This window comes from Phascolarctos cinereus, unplaced genomic scaffold (assembly GCF_003287225.1).
Source record: "Phascolarctos cinereus isolate Bilbo 61053 unplaced genomic scaffold, phaCin_HiC Scaffold_4;HRSCAF=312, whole genome shotgun sequence".
In the NCBI taxonomy this organism is placed as follows: domain Eukaryota; kingdom Metazoa; phylum Chordata; class Mammalia; order Diprotodontia; family Phascolarctidae; genus Phascolarctos; species Phascolarctos cinereus.
Window position 1 is genome coordinate 136,699,958 of NW_027555847.1, and position 20,747 is coordinate 136,720,704.

At 47.1% G+C, this 20,747-nt stretch overlaps 1 protein-coding gene and 3 long non-coding RNA genes across 4 annotated transcripts; all 4 read left to right on the plus strand.

The window, feature by feature from the left end:
- Positions 1 to 2,725: 2,725 nt before the first annotated feature.
- On the plus strand, positions 2,726 to 5,443 carry LOC144456643 (uncharacterized). The gene is made up of 3 exons (XR_013485652.1): positions 2,726 to 2,784; positions 3,197 to 3,229; positions 5,413 to 5,443. It is a non-coding gene; the product is annotated as an uncharacterized LOC144456643 (long non-coding RNA).
- Positions 5,444 to 7,243: 1,800 nt separating this feature from the next.
- LOC144456644 (uncharacterized) lies at positions 7,244 to 7,946 on the plus strand. Its single transcript, XR_013485653.1, has 3 exons — positions 7,244 to 7,299; positions 7,584 to 7,637; positions 7,843 to 7,946. It is a non-coding gene; the product is annotated as an uncharacterized LOC144456644 (long non-coding RNA).
- A 1,135-nt stretch (positions 7,947 to 9,081) lies between these two features.
- GREP1 (glycine rich extracellular protein 1) lies at positions 9,082 to 16,048 on the plus strand. Its single transcript, XM_078151716.1, has 12 exons — positions 9,082 to 9,100; positions 9,298 to 9,330; positions 10,962 to 10,994; positions 11,115 to 11,168; positions 12,055 to 12,129; positions 12,942 to 12,971; positions 13,211 to 13,255; positions 13,401 to 13,454; positions 14,714 to 14,743; positions 15,001 to 15,033; positions 15,181 to 15,234; positions 16,035 to 16,048. Exons 1-12 carry the CDS (start codon positions 9,082 to 9,084, stop codon positions 16,046 to 16,048), a joined length of 474 nt encoding a protein of 157 aa, XP_078007842.1.
- Positions 16,049 to 16,100: 52 nt separating this feature from the next.
- LOC144456645 (uncharacterized) lies at positions 16,101 to 20,438 on the plus strand. Its single transcript, XR_013485654.1, has 8 exons — positions 16,101 to 16,133; positions 16,236 to 16,265; positions 16,454 to 16,510; positions 16,626 to 16,670; positions 17,263 to 17,397; positions 19,386 to 19,430; positions 19,935 to 19,988; positions 20,199 to 20,438. It is a non-coding gene; the product is annotated as an uncharacterized LOC144456645 (long non-coding RNA).
- The last annotated feature ends 309 nt before the right edge of the window (positions 20,439 to 20,747 follow it).

The window sequence follows — 20,747 nt, forward strand, 5'->3', positions numbered from 1 at the left end:
AGAGAAGCCCTGGTGGAGGGAGAAGCTGTCCCAGCTGTCAACATCCTTGATGGATTAGGGGCAGGCCAGGGCCTGCAGCCAGTATGCCTTAGTTCAGGAATGGAACTGTGCCAGAGGATCGTGTGTAGAGAAGGGGGAGGTTGTGGTGGCTTCCATGGGGAGAAACACTGTTCAGTGAAACTCACAGCCAAAGGGAAAAGGGAGGGGGAGGTGATCTGAGCTAGAAGGAGGTCGGGGGACCTGAGGATATGACTTTGTATGGATGCAGCCCACAAAGGGTATTTAAAGGGCCAAGATCTGCCATGCCCCTTTCAACCTCCTGTCAGCATCATGGCTCCTGGGTCTTCCCCATCTTGATGCTCCTACTCTGTGCGATCCAGGGAAGCCAGCAAGGCGGTGAGGAAATGGGGCTGGGCAGAAGTCTGCCTGGGCTGGGAGGGAAATGGGAACCCCGGAGAGGAAGGAGTAAGCTGAGAGGTCAGCTGCCTGGGTCCCGGCCTGAGAATCTCCCATCTGAGCAGCCCCTGTTCCCCTTCTTCCCTGAATCATCAGATCCCTCTCTCCTGCAGGCTTGGCCCCTCAGGGGAATGGCATCCTGGGGTGGTTCTTTTCCTCAGCCCATATGAAAGGTGAGTGACCCACCCAGCACCCAGTGATTTGGGGAGATCGGGGAGTCAGGCTTTTTGTTTCTTAGGGCAGATCACTCCTTCCCCTCAATAGAGAAATACAAAAAAAAATCCACTCCCTATCTATGTGGGAGTAAAAGCAGAATTGCCCTTAATTAATGAGAAGGCAAACATTTATACTGAATGTCTCAAAAGTCTTAGTGCAGATGTTTGGGACACCCTGTAGAGTACTTATAAGGTTTCCCTGCTGCTAGCTCATTTGATCTTTCCAACAACCCAATAGGGTAAGTACTACAGGAGGGTATTATCCTTACTTTATAGGAAACAGCCTCGGAGAGATTAAGTCACACAGGTAGTAAATGTCAGAGGTGGGATTTGAACTCAGGTCTCTTCTGATTCCAAGTCCTTTTTCACTCTACCATACTGCCTTTCACTACCCATGCAGATATCTCTCACCTCTTAGCAATGCCTAGATGGGCTCAGGGCAATCAATCATGAGAAGAGTTAGTGGCAGGGAGGGGCTCCCCAAAAGATGAGTAGGGGGCAGAGGACTTGTGTCCTTCACTTTTTCTTTCCCTGAGGCCCTCCTAGCCACTAGAAATTGATGCCCTGTGGAATCAGAACACAGTTAGAACAGAAGGGAATCGCAGAACATAGAACATTAGCAGTGTCTTGCACATATCCGGACCTTAACAAATGCTTATTTAATTGGTTAGAATTATAGCTGGAAGGAAGCATCAGCCCTAGGCTTCATCTAACCTGGGTGTTCTCAACATTTTTTTTTTCCTGGACCTCTTTGGCAGTCTGGTGAAACCTATGGATACCTCAGGATATTTTTTAAAAAAATTTTTTTCAGGATATTTTTAAATGAAGAAAATAAAATACAAAGGATTACAAAGGAAAGCTATTATATTGAAACAAAGTTATCAAAATATTTCAAAAACAAGGTCATAGAGTTCCCGAATCCATCCTGATTGTCTGGAGTCTGTGGACCCTCAGTACCTGCTTTTGTGTGGCCACATGGGGAGAGGAGATAAATTAAAAGAGAGGAACTCTGCTTTTTCCCCAAGGAGTTTACAGTCTCCTTGGGGAGACAAGATTCACATGCTAAATAATTAGAAAATAATAACGGACAGATCATAATTACAGCATGCTACAGATTGTAACTACTTAGGGGGTTTGATAGGGAGCTTAGTGTGGACTAAGACAGAAAACAAACTACTAGAGGGCAGAGATTATTTCTCATTTTGTCTTTGCATCCCCAGACCTAGTATCATTTGCTTCTTGCATGTGATAAGACTTAGTAAATGCTTCTTGGTTTGGACTGGTCAGAAAAAGCTTCCTAGAGGAGGTGGGAACCTGAGCTGGGGTCTCCAAAGGTGCAGGGAAGGACCAGACTGAGAGACTGAAGGAGGATCTTCCAGGCAAGGCAAACATTAGGAGCAAAGGTGAGGAGGCAGAGGAAGGCCAATGAGGAGACTAGGCTAATTGGAGCAGAGGGCCATGTTGGGGAGAAGTCTGGGAAAATCTGAGAAATTACAGGAGGCGTGAAGGAAAATTTTGGACGTTATTTGCTTTTCCATCCATTATCTTACCTGATCCTCATAATATTCCTGTGAGAGAAGAAAGGCAAGGCAAGGATTCATAGGGTCATAGAGCTGGAAGGGATCTCAGAGACCACTTAGTGCAAGCCCTCCTCCCCACCCCCAGATGAAGAAAGTGACTTGTGCAAGGTCATACAAGAAGAAATTGTCACAAGATGTGAACCCAGGTCCAGAGCCAGTGATCTTTCTATTGTACTATGCTAATTATCAACCCCACTTGACAGATGAAGCTCCATAGAGGGCCAAGGATCACACTTTCAGGGATAGACTCAGCCAGTTACTGGACCTAGCTCTCAGCCCAGTTACCCTAACATTTCTCCTCTCCTTGGAAGACTACAAAAAGGACTTGAAAGGCCACTGACTAGGAGAGTAGGGCAAGCCCCCAAGGAGAGACTCTGGAAGTCAATAACATATAGGTCCCCAGGACGCTAAGAAGGGGAACAGGGAGTCTCTGTGTCTCTTTTTCACTCCAACATTGACAAAGCTTTTGTCCCCAGGGGTTCCCCCAGGAGCAGGGGCTGGAGCTGCGGCTGGGAGCCCACCAGGAAAGGCAGGTAAGAAGAAGAATAAAGGGGAAGAGACTTGGGAAGATACTTAGACCTGTGAGACCTTTGGGCCCAAGGCCATTTTCCCTTCCATCCATGTGGATAGATGGCCCCTAGGTTCTTAGGGGAAAGGCTTTCCATGTGTCTCAAGGCCTGGGTTGACCCCCATCCTCTCCCACAAAATGCACAAGAACTTCATATTCACCCATGTCCGATAGCCATCTAGAAGAAGCAGAGCCTGAATGCTAACCCTGTTCCTAATGGTACATAGCTCAAGCCCCAGCAGCCCCAGCTGTCCCTCTAACCAGCCTCCTTCCCTGTCAATCTTCAGCCCTAGGGAATCCTAACTCCTGTTTGCCTCACTCCAGAATTTTTTACTGGCCAGACTAATCTTATTTTGTTTGGTCTTATCTTTCCACAGGCTATGGCCCACTGCCAAATGGCTATGGAGCAGGTAAGGCAATGTGTGGGAAGGAAATGAAGAGCAGGGTTCTTGGGCTCTGGTTCTAAGAAGTCGGGAGGGGAATCATTTCAGGGGGAAGAGATGTTGGGTGCCTGGGTTCAGACAGAAGGGTAAGGTCCTGGTGGAGGAGGTCAGGAACAAGGGGAAGTTAGGCGTTGGAGCTGGGTTGTGATAAAGTCTCAGACCTGCGTCCCTCTGATCTACCATGTAACATCTCCTTTACAAAGAAACCCTCCCCCAAAAAATTTTAAAAAAGCAAAACAAAGAAACCCCCTCCCCCCCTCCATCATTTCCTTATTCTAATGGACTCAGGCGATCAAAAAAAGCTTTCACTTGTGCAACCCAGGCTGGGCATTTTTTAAGCATGCCCAGTTTGTCTAGAATGCAATCTGCTGCGTCCCCTACTACAGGGGGGAGGGGGGTAGCAGCAGGCTCCATGTTAGACAAATCATGTGTGCTCAAAACATACCCAGGCCAGGTTATACTTCACACCAATTATCTGTTTGGCCCTACTACTGAATGCTGAATGCACTGAGGAAGGGGGACAAAGGGACCCTTCCTTCTGGATTGGGGAGGTGACTCCATTTGAAAAGATAGATTCTAGACAGTGTGTAGCTGGTACCAGATGACTTGTCCAGACAGTAATAGGGAGTGGGGAGGAGAAGGAAAGAAGGTGGGGGAAAGCCTCCTGGAAAAAGTATCTCACCTATAGTAGGCACTCAATATTGAATGAATGAATTGATGATTAAAAGGTGGGGCTTGAGATGGACCTTGAAAGATAAAAAGGATTGGTATGAGGAAGTGGGAGATGACATACATGAGCAGAAGTTTGGAGTTGAGAATGCACAAGTAATACTTCCCATCCTTGGTATATTTTCTCTCCATCTCAACCTAAGCTTCCCTTCCCCCACCCTTTCCCTGAAGCATGTCACCCTTCCCCCACCTCCCACATGCAGATAAACCTTTCCCTTGCTTCTATCCCCAATGGATCCATCTATGGTATAGTAGAAATAGCCCTGGGCCGGAAGTCAGGGGATTCAGGTTCTACTCCTGACTGCCACTTACCAACTGTGTGACCTTGGGTAAGTCATTTGCCCTCTGCAGTAGAAGTGATCTCTAAACTACCTTTGGGTTCTGACATACTTTGAACCTCTGATTCTATAACTCTATTATTGTTGATTTACTGATACCTCGCCACCACCCATTAATCTGTTTACTCCTCACCTTGACACTCAGGTATCTGAATAATTCTCCTACACAGTTCTGTTCGTGTCATTCCTCTACTCAAAAACTTTGCAGCTTCAAACAGTTGCTGTGTGACCATGGATAAGTCACTGGAACCCTATAAACCTCAATTTACTTTTCTGTAAATGGAATAATCATATCTGTTGCACCAACCTTCAAGGGCTGTTGTGAGGATCAAATGGGATAGTAAGCAAAGCGTTTCACAAAACGAAAAGCATCAGCTGTTGTTATTATTTCACTTTCTTATTTGTATCCCCATTGTCTACTATGAGGACTTGTGTACAGTCGGCATTTGCCAATTCTTTCCAGGACCCAAGGCTCACAACTCATCCCCAGCCTTCCCCACCAAACTTATCCCCTTCCCAGGGATTTTGTACGCTTCTATCCCAAAACAATATTAGGCTGGAAAAAGAAAAATGAAAGGACACTTTGCCTTCCTCAGGGAAACAGTGGAGGGCAGGGAGAAGATTCAAAGGGGGCGGGGACATGGAATAACTGGTGGTTTGTTGGAAAGAGGGGAGCCTTTCGGGTAGTTCTCCTCCCAAGCTCCCCATCTGATTGGGAGTGAACCTCGTCTCTTGCTCAGGGGATCCCAATGGACCCCAAGGCCTTGCAGCGAAAGCTGGTGTGTGTTTGTAAGTTTCCGTGTGCCTCTGTATGTTTGTGAGGATGTGTGTTTGTGTGTATGATTGCTTTTGTGTGTCTATCTTTGCGTGTCCCTGTTGTGGGAGAGTCTGAGGTCAGGTGGAATAGCCAACATTCCTAGTTTTGCCTCCACAAGGACAAGGTCCAGATTCTCTGTGCATCAGTCCATCACCAGCCCAGCTTCTAGCACTCTCCCTCACCCCTTCCTGACCCCATCCTTCCTTAAATTCTGTCCCATGGTCCCCTTCCCAGCCTGGCCTCACTTGTCCCTCCTCCCGTTGCAGGACCTGGGGCTCAGAATGGCTATGGAGCAGGTAAGAAGGGCCAGGATGGGGTACTGAGAGGTCAGAATGGATACCTGGAGGGTGCTGGTGTGGGAAGGGGACAAATTCTGGCATTCCAGGGGTGTGGGAGGAGTGGATAAAACGCCTACATTCCTCTCGGCCTCTCCTGTCTTTCCTGAGGGTCCTGGATGGAAGTGAGGAGGAGAGTCAGAATGAAAACTATGAGACTGAGGGAGCAAACCTTTTTATTCTATATTTCTTCTTCTGTCTCTCCCTGCTTCCATCTCCTCAGCAGCTCCCCCTGCATCTCAGTATTTCCTCTCCCCTCCATAATTCAATTATTAAACAATTTTGCTTTTCTAGGATACAGGAATGGACTGGGAGCAGGAGCCTTCCCTAGAGCTGGAGCCCAGACAGGTGTGGGGAGTTAAAGGCTGGGATGCCTGGGTTTTCAGAGAACTAGAGGATAGTGGTTAGAGATGAGAAATGGAGGAGGTCTCCTGGGTTCTAGTGGGAAAGACCAGGGATTTGGGGCTGGCCCCTGAGTTCTTGGAGAGGAAGATGGGAGAGAGCCATATTCTACTTCTCAGCCTCTCCCTTGTCTTTCCCCAGGCCTTGGAGGGGGGATGAAACCTCAGAAAGCAGGGGAGACCTCTCTGTCTCCTTTTTCTGTTTCTCCCCTCTTATGTTACTGTTCTTGTCTGTTCTGTCTCTCCCTTTCTGTCTCTTTTTCCACAGGATAATCCCACTTTGCCAATGCCTGCCCACTCCTACTCCTTTCCCTAACCTCCCATGCTGGGCTTAGCCAAGCAGGTCCCTATTATTCTGGGCTCTGAGTGGTAGCTCTTGTTCATTCCTTTGCCAGAGTTGCATTCCCCATCCCCCATACCTTTGATTCTGCCCACAATCAACCTCCAGCCTGAGACCTCTCTGCTCCCCGAAAGGCCCGTAACACAACCCCTTCCCTCTGTCTCGCCAGCATATAGAAACGGATTGGGTAATGGGGCTTTCCCAGGAGCTGGAGCCCAGCCAGGTGAGATAACATGGGTCTGAGGCCTGGGATTGCCTGAGTTTCTTGAAGGATGTTAGGAGGAAGTGATAAGAGTTAGGGCTCAGGTTGCTAGTGTTGGACATTGCTGTGGCGAATCTAGGGAGCAGAGCTAGAAGGGGGCAGGGCATAAAAACTGGTATAAGGAGGGATGTTCATTCTTAGCTAGGTGGGAGCTCTAGACTTCCCTCTCTCCCTCCTTCCTCTCTGGATCCCTTATCACTGTCCTTAGGATTCCTTCCGGATTTAGGAATTTAGGAATCCCACAAGACACAGAGGATTCAAATCCACTGAACATTTGGGGATGCTGAGGCCCAAAGAGGGTGTGCCTAATGCCACACAATGAGAAAGCAGTCAAGTCAGGATTCAGGATTAGAGCCAGGTCTCATGGCTCCCCGAATCAGGACTCTTCCTAGACAGGGATGCTGCATGAATGGGTTTGCTGGGGTCTCCAGGAGGTGTGGGGCAGAAGGACAAAGAGGATGAAGAGTGGATTTATGCAGATCCCCCCACCAGGGATAGTCTGACATTTTTCTATCTCTTCCCCTGGGGTTCTCCCTTGGGCTAGGTCTTCAGAAACCCCTTGGGATAGGCAGGCTCTGGACTCAGTTTTAGATCAATAACACCTGAACCCCTACTATCTTCCCACTTCCTACTTTTCCCCCTTTCCATAGGGTATGAAATTCAGAATGATTATGGGAAGGGGAATAGCAGAATGGAGCTGGGGACAGATAATTGGGTTGCTGGAAGTTTAGAGACTATTGGCAGGACAGATTCCTCTCAGTTTTACCATCCTCTTTCCCCAGGCCTTGGAGCTGGAACCAAGCCTCAGAAACCAGGTCAGACCTCTCCTATGACCTCTCTTTGTCTCTGTCTGTCTCCTTCAGCTATCTCCCTCTGCATCTTCCATCTCAGCAGACCCCGGGCTACAGTCTCTCTCCTGTATTGTCCTTCTCTATCCCTGATTCTCATTGTGTCTTTTTGTTCTTGTCTCTTTCTTCCTTTCTCTGTCTCTTTCTCTTCCCTCTTTTCTCCATTTGTCTCTCCCTGTCTTTGTCTATTCTTTTCAACATCTCTTTCCCTAAATCTCAGTACTTTCTTCCCCACCAACTTGTCTCTCCAGGATATGGAAATGGGCTGGGAAATGGCGGCTTCCCTGGGGTTGGAGCCCAGCCAGGTAAGGGGAGCTTAGGGTTGTAATAACTGAGTCATCAGAGGGTAGTAGGAGATTGGTGAGGGAAATCTAAGGGTTGGAAGATGAGATTGGTGGGTTCTGGTGGAGAGGAGCAAGGATTGGGGAAGGATCCATCCTGGGTACCCAGAGGGGAGAAGGGGCAATGTCAGTCCCTTTTCAACTTCCTTGTCTTCTCCCCAACCCCCAGGGCTAGGAGGGGAAATGAAACCTCAGAAAGCTGGTGAGATCTCTCTGTCTTTCATGTCTATCTGCCTTCCTAACTTGGACTCTCCCTATTTCTGTTTTGGCTGCTAGCTCTTTCCTACCTCATCATCACCATGGTTTCCTCCTTTCCCTCCCTCCCTCCCACCACATCCCCTCCCCAACCCCAGGACCATAGTCTGAAATTTTTTCCCAGTGCCTTCTTTTGGAATACACTTGAAAAGTTGGCTATACTGACTTCTTACGATGCCAAGACCTGGGCCACTTCAGGAGGTAGAGGTGGGGCTGGGGCACAGGTCATACAGCTCCTTCCCTCTCCCTGTCCCTGACAACTCCCCCCAAAAGGTCCCACTCCAGCCATTCTAGACCCCCATTGTTCTGTTCCCAAGTGTCCCATCCTGATCCTTTTCCTCTATCTCTCCAGGATATGGGAACGGGCTGGGAGCTGGGGGCTTTCCAGGGGCTGAAGCCCAGCCAGGTGATATGAACTAGGGGCTGGGATGCCTGGTTTATCAGAGGCCAATGGGATGTAAGGGGGGCAGGGAAGCTATGATGATTGGTAGTTAAGTTGCTTGCGGTTGGAGTGGAGGCTGATGAGGGGGGGGAGTGCAGGAAGCAGAACTGGATGATAGAAAATTTAGGCTTAAAAGAGAAAGGCAGGGGCAGCTAGGTGGTGCAGGAGATAGAGCACTTGTTCTAGAGTCAGGAGAATGTGAGTTCAAATCTAGCCTTAGACACTTACTAAATGAGTGACCCTGGGCAAGTCACTTAAACCTGATTGACAAAAAAGGGAAGAATATCCCCCTAAAAATGAGTCATTATGTTTGGTTTTCTGTCTGTGCACATTTATTAAGCACCTAAAATATGCTAGGGGATACAAAGACAAAACACCCTTGCATAGAGAAATTTTTATTCTACTCACTTTGGGGATGAAGGTGACAAATCATTAGAGTATTATCCCTTAATCTCACCCAGGACCAATGAACAGAGTCCTGCTTCTCAGTTCTAGCCCCAAACTCTATCCATTTCCCAATTCCCTTCCCTCACTCCAAGCTGGGTCTCCAGACCCAGATGAAACACTGACCATGAGACGTTCAGGCCCGAAACCAGATCCCTCTTAGCCTGCCTCTGCCACAAGTTGGCCTTATCCCCTTCCTCTCACTGAAGGGCTCAGGGCTCAGCATGGCTAGGAACCAAGTAGGTTAGAGCCCAGGATGGAGCTGGAATGAGACAGGTGGGTTCTGGTGAGGCTGAGCTGTCAGACTGAAGGGAGAGTGAGAGTATAAGAGATAAAAAGTTCTGAGACTTTGTGTTTGGAGACAGCAGGGGACACTTAGGGGAAGAACCAAGGGAGAATGCTGCTGGTAGGACTGAGGGAAGGGTTTGAGGAGTCAAGAACCGGAGCTGGCCCCCATTCATTCTATCTCTGCTCTGTCCCCAGGATTTGGAGTAGGAACCAAGCCTCAGAAAGCAGGTAAGACCTCTCTCTCCATCTCTGGGCATCTCCCTTTCTATGTCTCTCCTTTTCTTTTCCTTTCTGCCTCCTATAATCTCTCTTTGTGTCTCCTTCTGATGCTTCTATTTCTGTCTTCTATTAATCAATCAGGTATTTGTTAATTGCCTACTTTGCACCTGGCACTGGACTAAATTCTAGGGATAGAAAGACAAAAGTGGAAGTCCCTTCTCTAAAGGAGTTTGTATTCTCTCAGGGAAACAGAGAGAGAGGAGACAGAAAAAGAGATGAGAGAGAAAAAGAGATGAGAGACAGAGAGGAGAGATGAGTGAGAGAGAGAGGAGAAATAAGAGACAGTAAGAGAGATGAGAGAAAAGAAAGTAGAGAGAAAAAGAGATATATGTGTGTGTGTGTGAGAGAGAGAGCGAGAGAGAGGAAGAGAGGAACACACACCACATAGGTAGGATGAGGTAATTTGGGGAAGGACACACTCCCTGTTGAGGGAATTAGGAAGACCTCATGGTGTTTCAGTGGAGCTTTGAAGGACACTAGGGACTCTGAGAAGCAGAGATGAAGAGGGAGGGCACTCCAGGCATGGGGGGAACAGCCTGTACAGTGATATGGAGAAAAAAGATGGAGTGTCTTTTGTGGAGCACAGCAAGAAGGTCAGTTTGGGTGGACTGAAGAGTTTGTGAAGGGAGGTAATATATAGCAAGACTAAAAAGGTAGTTTGGATTCAGGTTCTAAAGGGATTTAAATGTCAAACAGGAGCTTGTATTTGAACATAGACGTAATAAGGAGCCTCTAGAGTTTGTGGAGCAGGTAAGTGTCATGATCAGGCCCGTGATTTGATTGGAGGTCAGGTGAATTAAGTGTCCATTGCAATAATCCATAGGAAAGGTGAGGAGGGCCTGAACCAGGGTGGTAGCCCTGTGAATGGAAAGAAAGTGAAAGGCTATCTGGGATGCTCTCTGTTCTATCTTTCCCTGTCCTAGGCTCTTTCTAACTCTTTGCCTTCCACAGTCTCTCCTCTGCCTCCTGCTATCTTTACCTCTCTGTTTTCTTTTTCCTTCCCAAACTTCTCCCAAAGTCTATTTCTCAAGTCCTTCTTTTCTCTGAAGCCCTTCTCCCTAACTCTTCCTATCTCAGAACTCCTCATTCATTATTTGTGTATATTTATTAATTCCCTACTATATTTGGAACGCTGTCCTGGGTTTGGGGAGATCTCAAATTTAGATAAGATAAAGCTTGTTGGAGCTCAGCTCAGGAAGCTAGGTCTTGTACAATCTCTCTAAATACCTTACTGCATAACCCACTCCCCAAATCCTCCTTGCCCCAGAGCACTTCTCCACAATCTCTTTGCTCCAGAGTGCCTCTCTCCACCTTTTTCCCTCCTTCTGCCTTCTTTGTTATGGGCCTCGCACTGGCTAGGGCCCAGGTAAGGAGAGAGAGCTTATAGGGAGGGGTAAAATGTGGCCCCTTAAAAGGATCTGAAGTTCTGTGAAGTTTGGATTCAGTCAAAGGGCTGCACTTGAGGACCTACAGGGCTACGTGTGGCCTCCAGACCACAGGTTCCCCACCCATGTCTGGGATATGGGTTGTCCACTAAATGGACTACCCTCTTTTCCCCTATAACTCTCTCTCCCCCCCAGGCTTTGGAACAGGGACAGAAATTCAGAGAGCTGGTAAGACTTCCAAGTTTTGGCAAGTCTCCATGTGTGCCTTTATCTCTGTACACATCTCTCCCCACCCTCCACCCCCTGGGGCCTTCTCCTCAGTTTAACTGCCCAAATCTGTCTCTTCAGGAAATGGGAATGGTCTACAAGCTGGGGCCTTCCCAGGAGCCAGAGCTCAGCCAGGTAAGGGGATCTGGGTTCCAGACACTTGGATTCTAGGATGGGGAATAATGGGGCTAGGAGCCCCAAATAGCATGCCCTGAACACAACAGAAGAGAGTAGAGGTCTGGGACTCAGAAACCTAAACCAAGATGATGGTAAGAGGGGGGCATGAGAGAGCTGATGCCTCCCCTGGGCCCTACCAGACACATTCTCCTTTGTCCTCTTCAAAGGTCACCAAAGGAGCAATGCCTGAAGCCTGTAGTCCTGAGAGTAAGACAAGTGAGGAGGGGACATAAAGATAGCTTAGAGCTCTGAGCCCCAATCCCTACTGTGACCTAGCACCATGCTGCTCTCTTGTCTAACCCTGGAAGCCTCCAGCCACCCTATGTCTCACCTCACCAACCTCAACTCCAATCTTAATTCCAATTTATCATGGCTCTCCATCCTCAACTGTGATCCAACTGGATACCAGCCCTGATTCTAACTGATCTCAATCCCAACTTAGATCTCAACCTCTATCCCAATATTGAGCCCAAATTTATCCCTATTTCTGATGCTGATTTCCATCTTAGTCCCAACCTTTATATTGATCTTAATCCCAATTCAGATCTCAGTCATATTCCTATTAGACAGAATGTCACTCATTCACTGTTCTTATCAATATCCATGAAGATGAAAGGAAGAATCCAAAGCTCATGGACAAAGATATCTTGCTTTGAGAGAGAGCAGGTTATTAAGGAATATACCACCTGATTTTGGTCAGGATGGGATGGGATGGGGTAAAAGAACTTGGATTTAGAAAGTGAGGTTCCTTGCTGCCAAGTTAGGGTGGAGCTGAAATTGAGATGCTTTAGGTGGCTACGAGGTAGAAGTTAGCTTTGCTCTTGTTTTTTCCCTCCTTCTCCAGGTCCCTGTAATAGGGGCTCCATTCCAGCTCCCAATGGAGTAGGGCCCGCAACAGGGAGTCCCTCAGAAAAAGGAGGTGGGTGTGGAATCTGGGAGTGGGGAAGTGGGGAAGAATCACACTCTCTCTTTCCCATCAGCTTTACATCATTATCTATATCTGTATCTATCCTTTTGCCACATACCTTCATCTCTCTCATTCCCCAAGGCACGCTCCCCAGAGAGCTGGGCTAGAAGCCAGAAGACTGAAATCCTGGTCCCTATCCCTAACTCATTGTGTAGCCTTGGACAAGTCACTTCCCTTCTCCAGGCTTATTTTCTCCTCTATCAAATAAGGGGGCTAGACTTGATAATCCCTAAATACCTTTCACATCTAATATGTTCCATGATCCCTTCCAACTCTGACATGCTATGTTCTGTGATTCTATGTTCTATATTCTAAGGTACTTTCCAGCTCTACTTGCTGAGTTATTTGGTCTAAGGTCATTTCCAGGTCTAACATTCTATGTTCTAAGAGCATTTCTTGCTCTGACATTCTATTTTTAAAAATTATTAGCATATTTTAATTTGTTCATTAAATTTTTCCCAATTACATGTAAAAATTTCTAACATTCATTTTTTTAAATTTAGAGTTCCAAATTTTCTTCCTCTCACCCCTTCCCTACCCCTTAAGAAGACAAGCAATATTGTTTCGATTATACATGTGAAGTCATGTAAAACATATTTCCATATTAGCCATGTAACATTGTTTTAGGTTCTCTGATTCCACTTTCCTTTCCCTGTGTCCTATTCCACTCTCTCACAAGCTACGATCTCTTCTCTATCTTCTGTTTTTCCCCTTGGGTCCCCTCCTCCTATCACATCATGTTTGAATTTATTTTCTCCCTATAGGATTCAGGGCTCAGAATGGCTATGGACCAGGTAAGGGTATAGAGGAAAAGGGGTAAGGGGGATATTGGGGATTAGGGAAAGTCAGCTAGCTTCCTGGGAGGGGAAGGCTAGAAACTGCTTGAGTGAAGGAGGGACACTATGGCTGAGATATGGTTGAGGTCCAGAGGAAGCTTCTTATGGCAGACATGCCCTCAGCTCTATGTTCTCATACCTGCTTAAGATGGGCAGTTGGATCTCACTCAGGGTCTTTGGGTTTTCTTCCTTCCTAGTTTCTCCCTCAGGCCTTGAAGATGGATTGAAGACTCATAAAACAGGTAATGATTCTTTGCTCTGCTTCTGCTTCTCCCAACTTGCCTCTCCCACCTTCCTTCTTTCCCTCTTTTCTCTCTTAGAATTCCCCATCCTTCACCAAGAGATGGCTTTTGTATGCCCTAACCTCACCAAACTATCTCTTCTCAGGACTCAGAAATGTGTTTGGAGCTGGACCCTTCTCAGGGGCCAAGATTCAGCCAGGTGAGGGGAACTGGGGTCCAAAGGCCTGGGCTGAGGAGAGGAGTCAGTACCTTAACTTTCCTAATTTTCTTCCTATGGGATAGTAGTTCTCTCTTTTTTGTTGTTATTGTTGATGATGGGAAGGCTAGAAGGACCCCCAGATTAGGGAGATGAGAAGCACTAATTTGGGTTTGAGAAAGAGAACAAACTTTCATAGGTAAAAGTGAAGTTTTGAAAGTAAGATTCCTGAAATCTAGAAGAGAAGTTGGGCTGGGCCTGGGAGGAAAGGGAGCTGATCTGAGTTGGTTCTGTTTCTTTCTTCCTCTATCATCCTCATGAAAAGGTCCTTAGAATACAGAATGTTGGGGGCCGTTAGGTGGCACAGTGGATACAGCACCTGACCTGGAGTCAGGAGGACCTGAGTTCAAATCCGGCCTCAGACACTTGACACTTACTAGCTGTGTGACCCTGGGCAAGTCACTTAGCCCCATTGTCTAGCCAAAAAAAAAAAAAGAATATAGAATGTTAGAGTTGAAAGAGACATTGGAACACTTAATGCCATAACCCAAAGAAAATCTGAAAACACAGCATGTTAGAACATACAACGTTAGTGCCACACAGACAGACCTGAAGACATCATCTGATTCAACTCCTCCTTTTTACAGGGGAGGAAACTGAGACCCAGAGATGGGAAGTGATTTCCTTCAGGTCACATAGATCTAAAAGGGATCTCAGAGGACATCTAGCTAAAACTCTTCCTTCTGCAGAGGAGGAAACTGGGGTGAAGGGATGTGAAGGAACTTGCCAAAGGCCAGCTAGTACACAACACATAGGATTTGACCTCAGGTCCCCCAGCCCCAATGTTGGTGCTCTTCCTGTGATAATTGTGCTCCCTTCTCCAGGGTAGGAGTAGGGTTTGGCCTGTTCAGCTTTGTGCCAGCAGGGAGAAGGGGCAGAGAGGTAGCTACCACCTGTAAGGAGAACCTTTCTAACAATTAGAGCTATCTCAAAGTGTTTTGGGTTTCCATTCAAAGACATCTTTAAGGGAAAGCTGGTTGAATGACTGGGTAGGGACTGAGCCTAGAAACTGTACTGAAGATGAAAACAAGTATCCAATCACCCCAGTAGCATAGACTACCCACTCAAACTATAGCAACAATGTTGTTTTGTTTTTGTGGGTGCACGCGTGCGCCACACACACACAGCCCAATAGTTCCATTCACCTCTTTCCTAAGGCACACCTTCACCCATCCTTGACTCCCTTACTCTTTCCATTGCAGGCTATGGTGCCATGAATGGGTATAGAGCAGGTAAGGGGATTGGAGGGAGGGAGGCCTAACTTCTAGGAGGGAACAGAGTCCAATCAGGGATGGGGAACCTTCGGCCTCTAGGTCACATGTGGCCCTCTAAGTCCTCAGGTGCGGCCGTTCCAAAGAAGTTTGGATTCAGTCAAAGGGCCACACTTGAGGACCTAGAGGGCCATATGTGGCCTTGAGGCTGCAGGTTCCTCACCCCTGGTCCAAGTTTTATTCCTTCTCTTCCCAATCTCTTTTCTCCCACCTCTTAGGTCTTAGAGGAGGAGCCAAACCACAGAAAACAGGTGAGATCTCTCCTACTGATTCTCCAGGTGCTCTCCCCAATCCTCCATTCATGGGTTACGTTGCCTCCAGGAAGGGAATAGTGTGGAAGGGAGAACCTGGATTCCCAGGTCTTCCCCACCCTCCCACTAACAAATCTGTCTTCTCAGGCTATGGAAATGGATTAGGAGCAGGTGCTTTCCCAGAGTCTGGGCCACAGCCAGGTGAGGAGAGATCTATAGGAAAGGGTAGGGCCAGATTCCAAATAAGTGAATCCACCTAGGGAACAGCCCTGGGATGGGGTGGGGATAGGACGGGGTAGAGCTGCAGAGTTCTGAGAGATGATGGAGTCCAATATAACTCAGGGTTCAGAGCAAGGATGCCAATCTTTCTTCACCTTTGAAAGGTGGCTATAGGAAGAAAGGCAGCTACAGGCACAGGAGAAAGGGCCTAGACCAGAAGTTCAGGGGACTTGGGTTTTAGAACCAGCTCTGCCACTAGCTAGTTGTATAACCATGGGCAAATTCTTTCTACTTCCTTCACTGTAAAATAGTGGTGAGGCTGGGGTGAGGGGAACGTGGCTGGGAGCTTAGGGGGAGGAAGAGATGAAATGATCTCTAAGTTCCCTTGTAAAATTAAGAAGGTCTATGGATCTCTTTCTTTGTTTTAGAAAGAGAGGGCAGGGAGTGTGGATAAGGGTTATCTTATAGACCTCACTACATGTTCTCCCAGGCTCATCTATCCCCCTATCCCCTCATCTCTAGTCTCAAACTCAACCTCATTCAAGCAAACCTAATCTCATTCCCCTTAGCCCTTTGCCCAGAGTCCCTTTTCAAAGACATTGATTTCTCTGATATCCTCTGATACTTCCCCTTCCTTCCCCTCCCCACTAACTGCTAGTGCCTTCCTTCCCTAACTCCCTTATATTTATTCTGAATATAGCTATACATGTACATGTCTTTCAGATAGAATTTTAGGTCCTTTAGAGTAGGGATTATATCATTCTTTGTGTTTATGTCCCCAGTGCCTAGCACATAGTAGGTGCTTAATAAATGCTTGTTGGTTAATTATCTAACCTGTTCTCTCCCTGCAGGGTTTGGGACCCCAAATGGTTTTGGAGTAGGTGAGGAGGGATTAGGGATGAGGGTTGGGAGACTGGACTCCCAGAGGGATGGAAGAGTTTAAAATTCTGAGTCCTGAGTTATCCTGTCTCTCTCTTTCTCAGGCCTAGGTGGTGTGAAGCCTCAAAAAGCAGGTAAGGTTTTCTCAGGATTTCTCTGTGATCTGTCCCCTTCTGCTGGTTTCTCTCTGTTGCTGCCTCAATCCCTCTTGACTTTCCTCTTTATTCTTACCATATCTTCCCATCTCCCTCTCCCCAACAAGGGATGAATTATACAGGTATAATTAACAGCTCTATCTCCCCTCAAACCTATCTTTCCACAGTTTATAGCAATGGACTGGGAGCTGGAACCTTTTCTGAGGTCAGGGCCCAGCAAGCAGGTGAGGAAAAGAGGAGAGGAGTCGGAGGTGGGGGGTAGGCTGGGCACTGAACTCTAGAACACTACCCCTAATTTCTCTCCAGCCCCCTAGACTGACCTTCCTTCTTCCTCCCTAGGTTTCCCTGGGGCCAGAAGTTATCCAGCCAATGGCTACAGCAATGGTAATTCTTAAATAAGAATGGAAATGTAATAGGGGAGCTTGAGAGGAGTATGAGAGGGGAGAAGATGTTCTCTGAAGGATTGGGCTGGTAGTGCCAGATGGGAAGATTATATTTCTGTATTTCCCAGGGGATAATAAGGGTAGAAATAAGCGAAAGTAAAAGATTCTCTAGGTAATGAGGCGGGAGAGGTTAACACCAGTCTCTTGCAGGATATGGAGCTGGGGGGCCTGGATACCCCAAATCTTCCCTATATGAAAATGGTAAGAGACAAGGACCCAGGGATGCAGCACCTAGCAAACTAGAGTGAAGAAGGTGGTAGTGCCTGAGAGATATGTGCACTTGCATAGTATTTTTACAAAGCTTTTTTCAGATCCATTCTCTAATTGGATCTAGATCTGGAAATAGTCCTATAAGCATGAGGAAAGGGAGACATAGAAAGGGAGAGCAACTCCCAAGGTCACACAGCAATTCAGGCAAAGAGTCCAGGTCTCCTGACTGCTTCCCAGTGCTGTACAGCACAGCAGGGAATCCTGGGGACAGCAGTAGGGGAGATCTTAGGCAGGGTCCACTGAGTTCTTCTCTTGTGTCACAGGTGGGGCCAGCTTCTTTGGTGCTCAGGGAGTCCCCTTTCTCCCTGGAGGTTCAGACTCTGGGGCCAAAACTGCTAAGTATGACTATGGAAATGGGGTAGGCGAAGGCTCCTACCCTGCGGATAGAAGCGCGCCAGGTAATATACATGTTTGGCTGGATTCTGGGAAAGTTTGCAGATTCCTTTTGTGTACGTGGGGTTCACAGGATTATGGATTTAGGGCTGTAAAGTACCTCAGATATGATCTAGTCCAATCCTTTCATTATTCAGATAGGAAAACCGAGGCCCCGAATGTTTAAGAGACTTATTCCAGATCCCATAGGTAGTAGGTGGCAGAACCAAGATTCTTTCTCAGGTCCTCTGACTCCAAATCCAGTCAGTCAGTCGATAAACATTAAGTGCTGGCTATGTGCCAGGTACTGTGCTAAAAGAGGCAAACGGCAGTCCCTGTCCTCAAGGAGCTTACAATCCAGTGACCTTTTCATTGCACCATATTTGTTGATTGCTTAGCGTGAAAACCTAAATGCCTGAGTCCTAGAGAGGAGCAAAGCTAGAAAACAGGACTCCCAGGTTATGTTCCTGGGGGTTACCCCCTGAGTTCTGTGCTTCCAGTCTTCCACAGATCTCATTCAATGCTCAGCTTAGGGGTTCTGCTGGCTCAGGGATGGACCCATTCCCCACTCCCTAAAAACATGGGGAGGAAATTAAAAGACAAAAGCTCCCTCCCCTGGGGGTGACAACCTGCCACCCCTTTCTCTTTCTGTCTCTGTCTCCTATGATAATGAGGCTAGCCAGACCCTTGGCATCTAGTTATGGGGAACACAGGGTCCAGTTTCTCCCCTCTCCAATCCATCCTACACATGCTACCAGCCTCAACTTCCTACAACCCAGCTCATCTTCTATCTCCAGCTGATGAGGTCTCTTTTGGAGGGAACATTCTATGGTTTCTGGGCTCCCTGTTGGATGAAAGGATCCAGATCAAAGCTGCAAATCTAAACTCATCCAATGGTTCTACTCTAGCTCTTTAACTTTATCTCCCACTAGAGGGAGACAATGGTATGGAGCAGATGAGTGTTGGGCTAGTAACACTGGACTTTCGAATCCTCTGACACGGCAGACAGAGGTTCTGAATTCAAGTCTCAGCTCTGTCACTTTTCCACTGGGTGACTCAGTCACACTGCCTCCCTGGGCCTCAATTTATTCCAGTTAAATAAGGGGATTTGGACAGGAGGGTCTGGTTCCTTCCAGTTCTACTACTCTGTCATTATGTAAGACAGGAGACTCGGGTTCTACGTGTTGCTTTCCACCACTGACTCTCCTTCAGCAAGCCCATTCCTGTCTCTGGGTCTGGGTCTGGGTCTTGGGTTCTCCAAATACCAGATAAAAGGCTTATTCTACTGAGTGACCCAGCTCAGAACCTCTGAGTTTGTTGGTGATCTTCTCATGGCCCCCAAACATATCAAGCTCACTGCCTTTGTCAGTCAGGCAGTTAACAAGCATTTATTAAGTGCCAGACGCTGTGCTAAGTTAACACTGTCCCTCCCCAACTTCCTCTCTAAAGCTTCTCCATCCTTCAAGTCTCAGCTCAAGCTGCACTTTCTCCAGTCACACCTCAGCCCACATTAATCTCCCCTTACTCTGTACTAATAATACTAATGGCATTTATGGAGCACTTTAACATTTGGGAAGCACTTTACATATATCATTTGATTCTCACCACAACCCTGTGAGGTAGGTATTACTATTATCTTCATTTTCTAGATGAGGAAACTGAGGCCAAGAGATTAAATGACTTAGCCAGGGTTACATAGTAAGTGGCTGAGGTAGACTTCCCAATTTCAAGTTCAGTAGTCTATCCACTGTACCACATAGCTGCCTCCTAGGACACTTATTATCTGTCCCACATTACTTACCACTTGTATATGTTGTCTCATGTGTACATCTCATCTTCCTAACTAGGCATTGAGTTCCTGAAAGCAGGAAGCACACTAGCTTCTCTTTCCATCCCCACCATAGTGCAGCTGAATTCCAGGCTGAATACACTAGGGAAAAGGCACTCTTCTTCTTCATATAGGACATACCCCTCACCTTCTTCTTCCCTCTTTCTGCCTCTTCCTGCCTTTCAGGTCTCTATGGTCAGTTAAGACCAGAGGCAGTCCCCGGGACTTACGGTAAGTGAGGAGACCTTGTATTAGAGACAACAATGAACTGGGCATCAGAAAAGAAGATACTTAGCTCTTCCACTAATTATCAGGATGTATAACCCCGCACATGTTCCTTTCCCTCCATGAGTCTCAGTTTCCTCCTCAGTACCAGAAGGGGTTGGACTCTAAGGTTTCCTCAAAGTTTAGCATTCTACTAAGCTGTTGATGAAAACTGTATTGTGATGTGTGGAAGAGTTCCAGAAAGAGTAAGACACTCTTTGGGTGCTCTTTCCCATGCTATCCAGAAAGGCCAAGGGACAGCTAACACTGCTCATTCAGTGACTATCTGCTGACCCCTCATAAGGAGAGTCCTCAGGGCCCATATCCTATTCTGGGATCTTAAAATTGAGTTGAGAATTTAGAAAATGAGAAGAAATGGTATCTGGATAAGAGGAAGAAGTCTGAAAAAAAAAAGAAGAAGAAGTCTGTGGGGATTCTCTACTTACTAGAGGTTATCTGTCTCCAATTTAGGTGGGCCAGATGTGAAGCACAGCTTCAATGGCTTCCTGGGAAATGGCTATGTAGGTAAGACTTCTTCAGGAATAAATGGTTCCCTTCCCTAATCTTTAGTACCACTGACCAGGGCCAGGCCAATGATTATTGGAGCTGTAGAAAATGGCCTCCATCTCAAAGAGCTCAAAAACTCTACCTGGAATTCTACCATTCATCCTGTGGTAGGTTATGCATTGCTAGGTTAAGGCCCAACGCTGCCCTAACACTTTTCTACCTTTGCAGGTCGCTGTCCTCCAGGGAAATGTTGAGCCTAAAGGGTTCCCTCCAATATCCCCCATGTGAAGATCTTCAGGGGAGCTCGGAGCCTAAGACCTGGCCACCTTACTGCTGTCAGGTTTTTTGGAAAAAAAACCAGGCTCCTTGGGAGGGGAGTCTCCCCTCTGCCCCATCAGGGTCTTTCTTTGGTCCTTTAACCCAGTCTTATAAGGGGCCCCTCACAGCAGAGAGGAGGAGGAGGAGATCAAGGGCCTGTTAATAAAAGATTTAAATTCACAAGTTTGGTGGTCCAGTGTGTTGATCTGGGAACTGAATGGCAGCAGGTAATTAGGACAGCTCTACTAGGAAGCAGAAAGATCAAAGAACTCAATTCTACTCCTGGCTTTCCAATAAATGAGTTATGTTGATTTGACCAAGTCATTCCCCCTTCTCTGGGCTTCAGATCCCAACAATGAGAATTGGTTTATCCTTCTTTAGAACCCAAACAGTTCCTTGGGGTATACCTCTGGAAGGAGCCTTAAGGGTCATCTCTAATCCCCTCATTTTACAGATGAG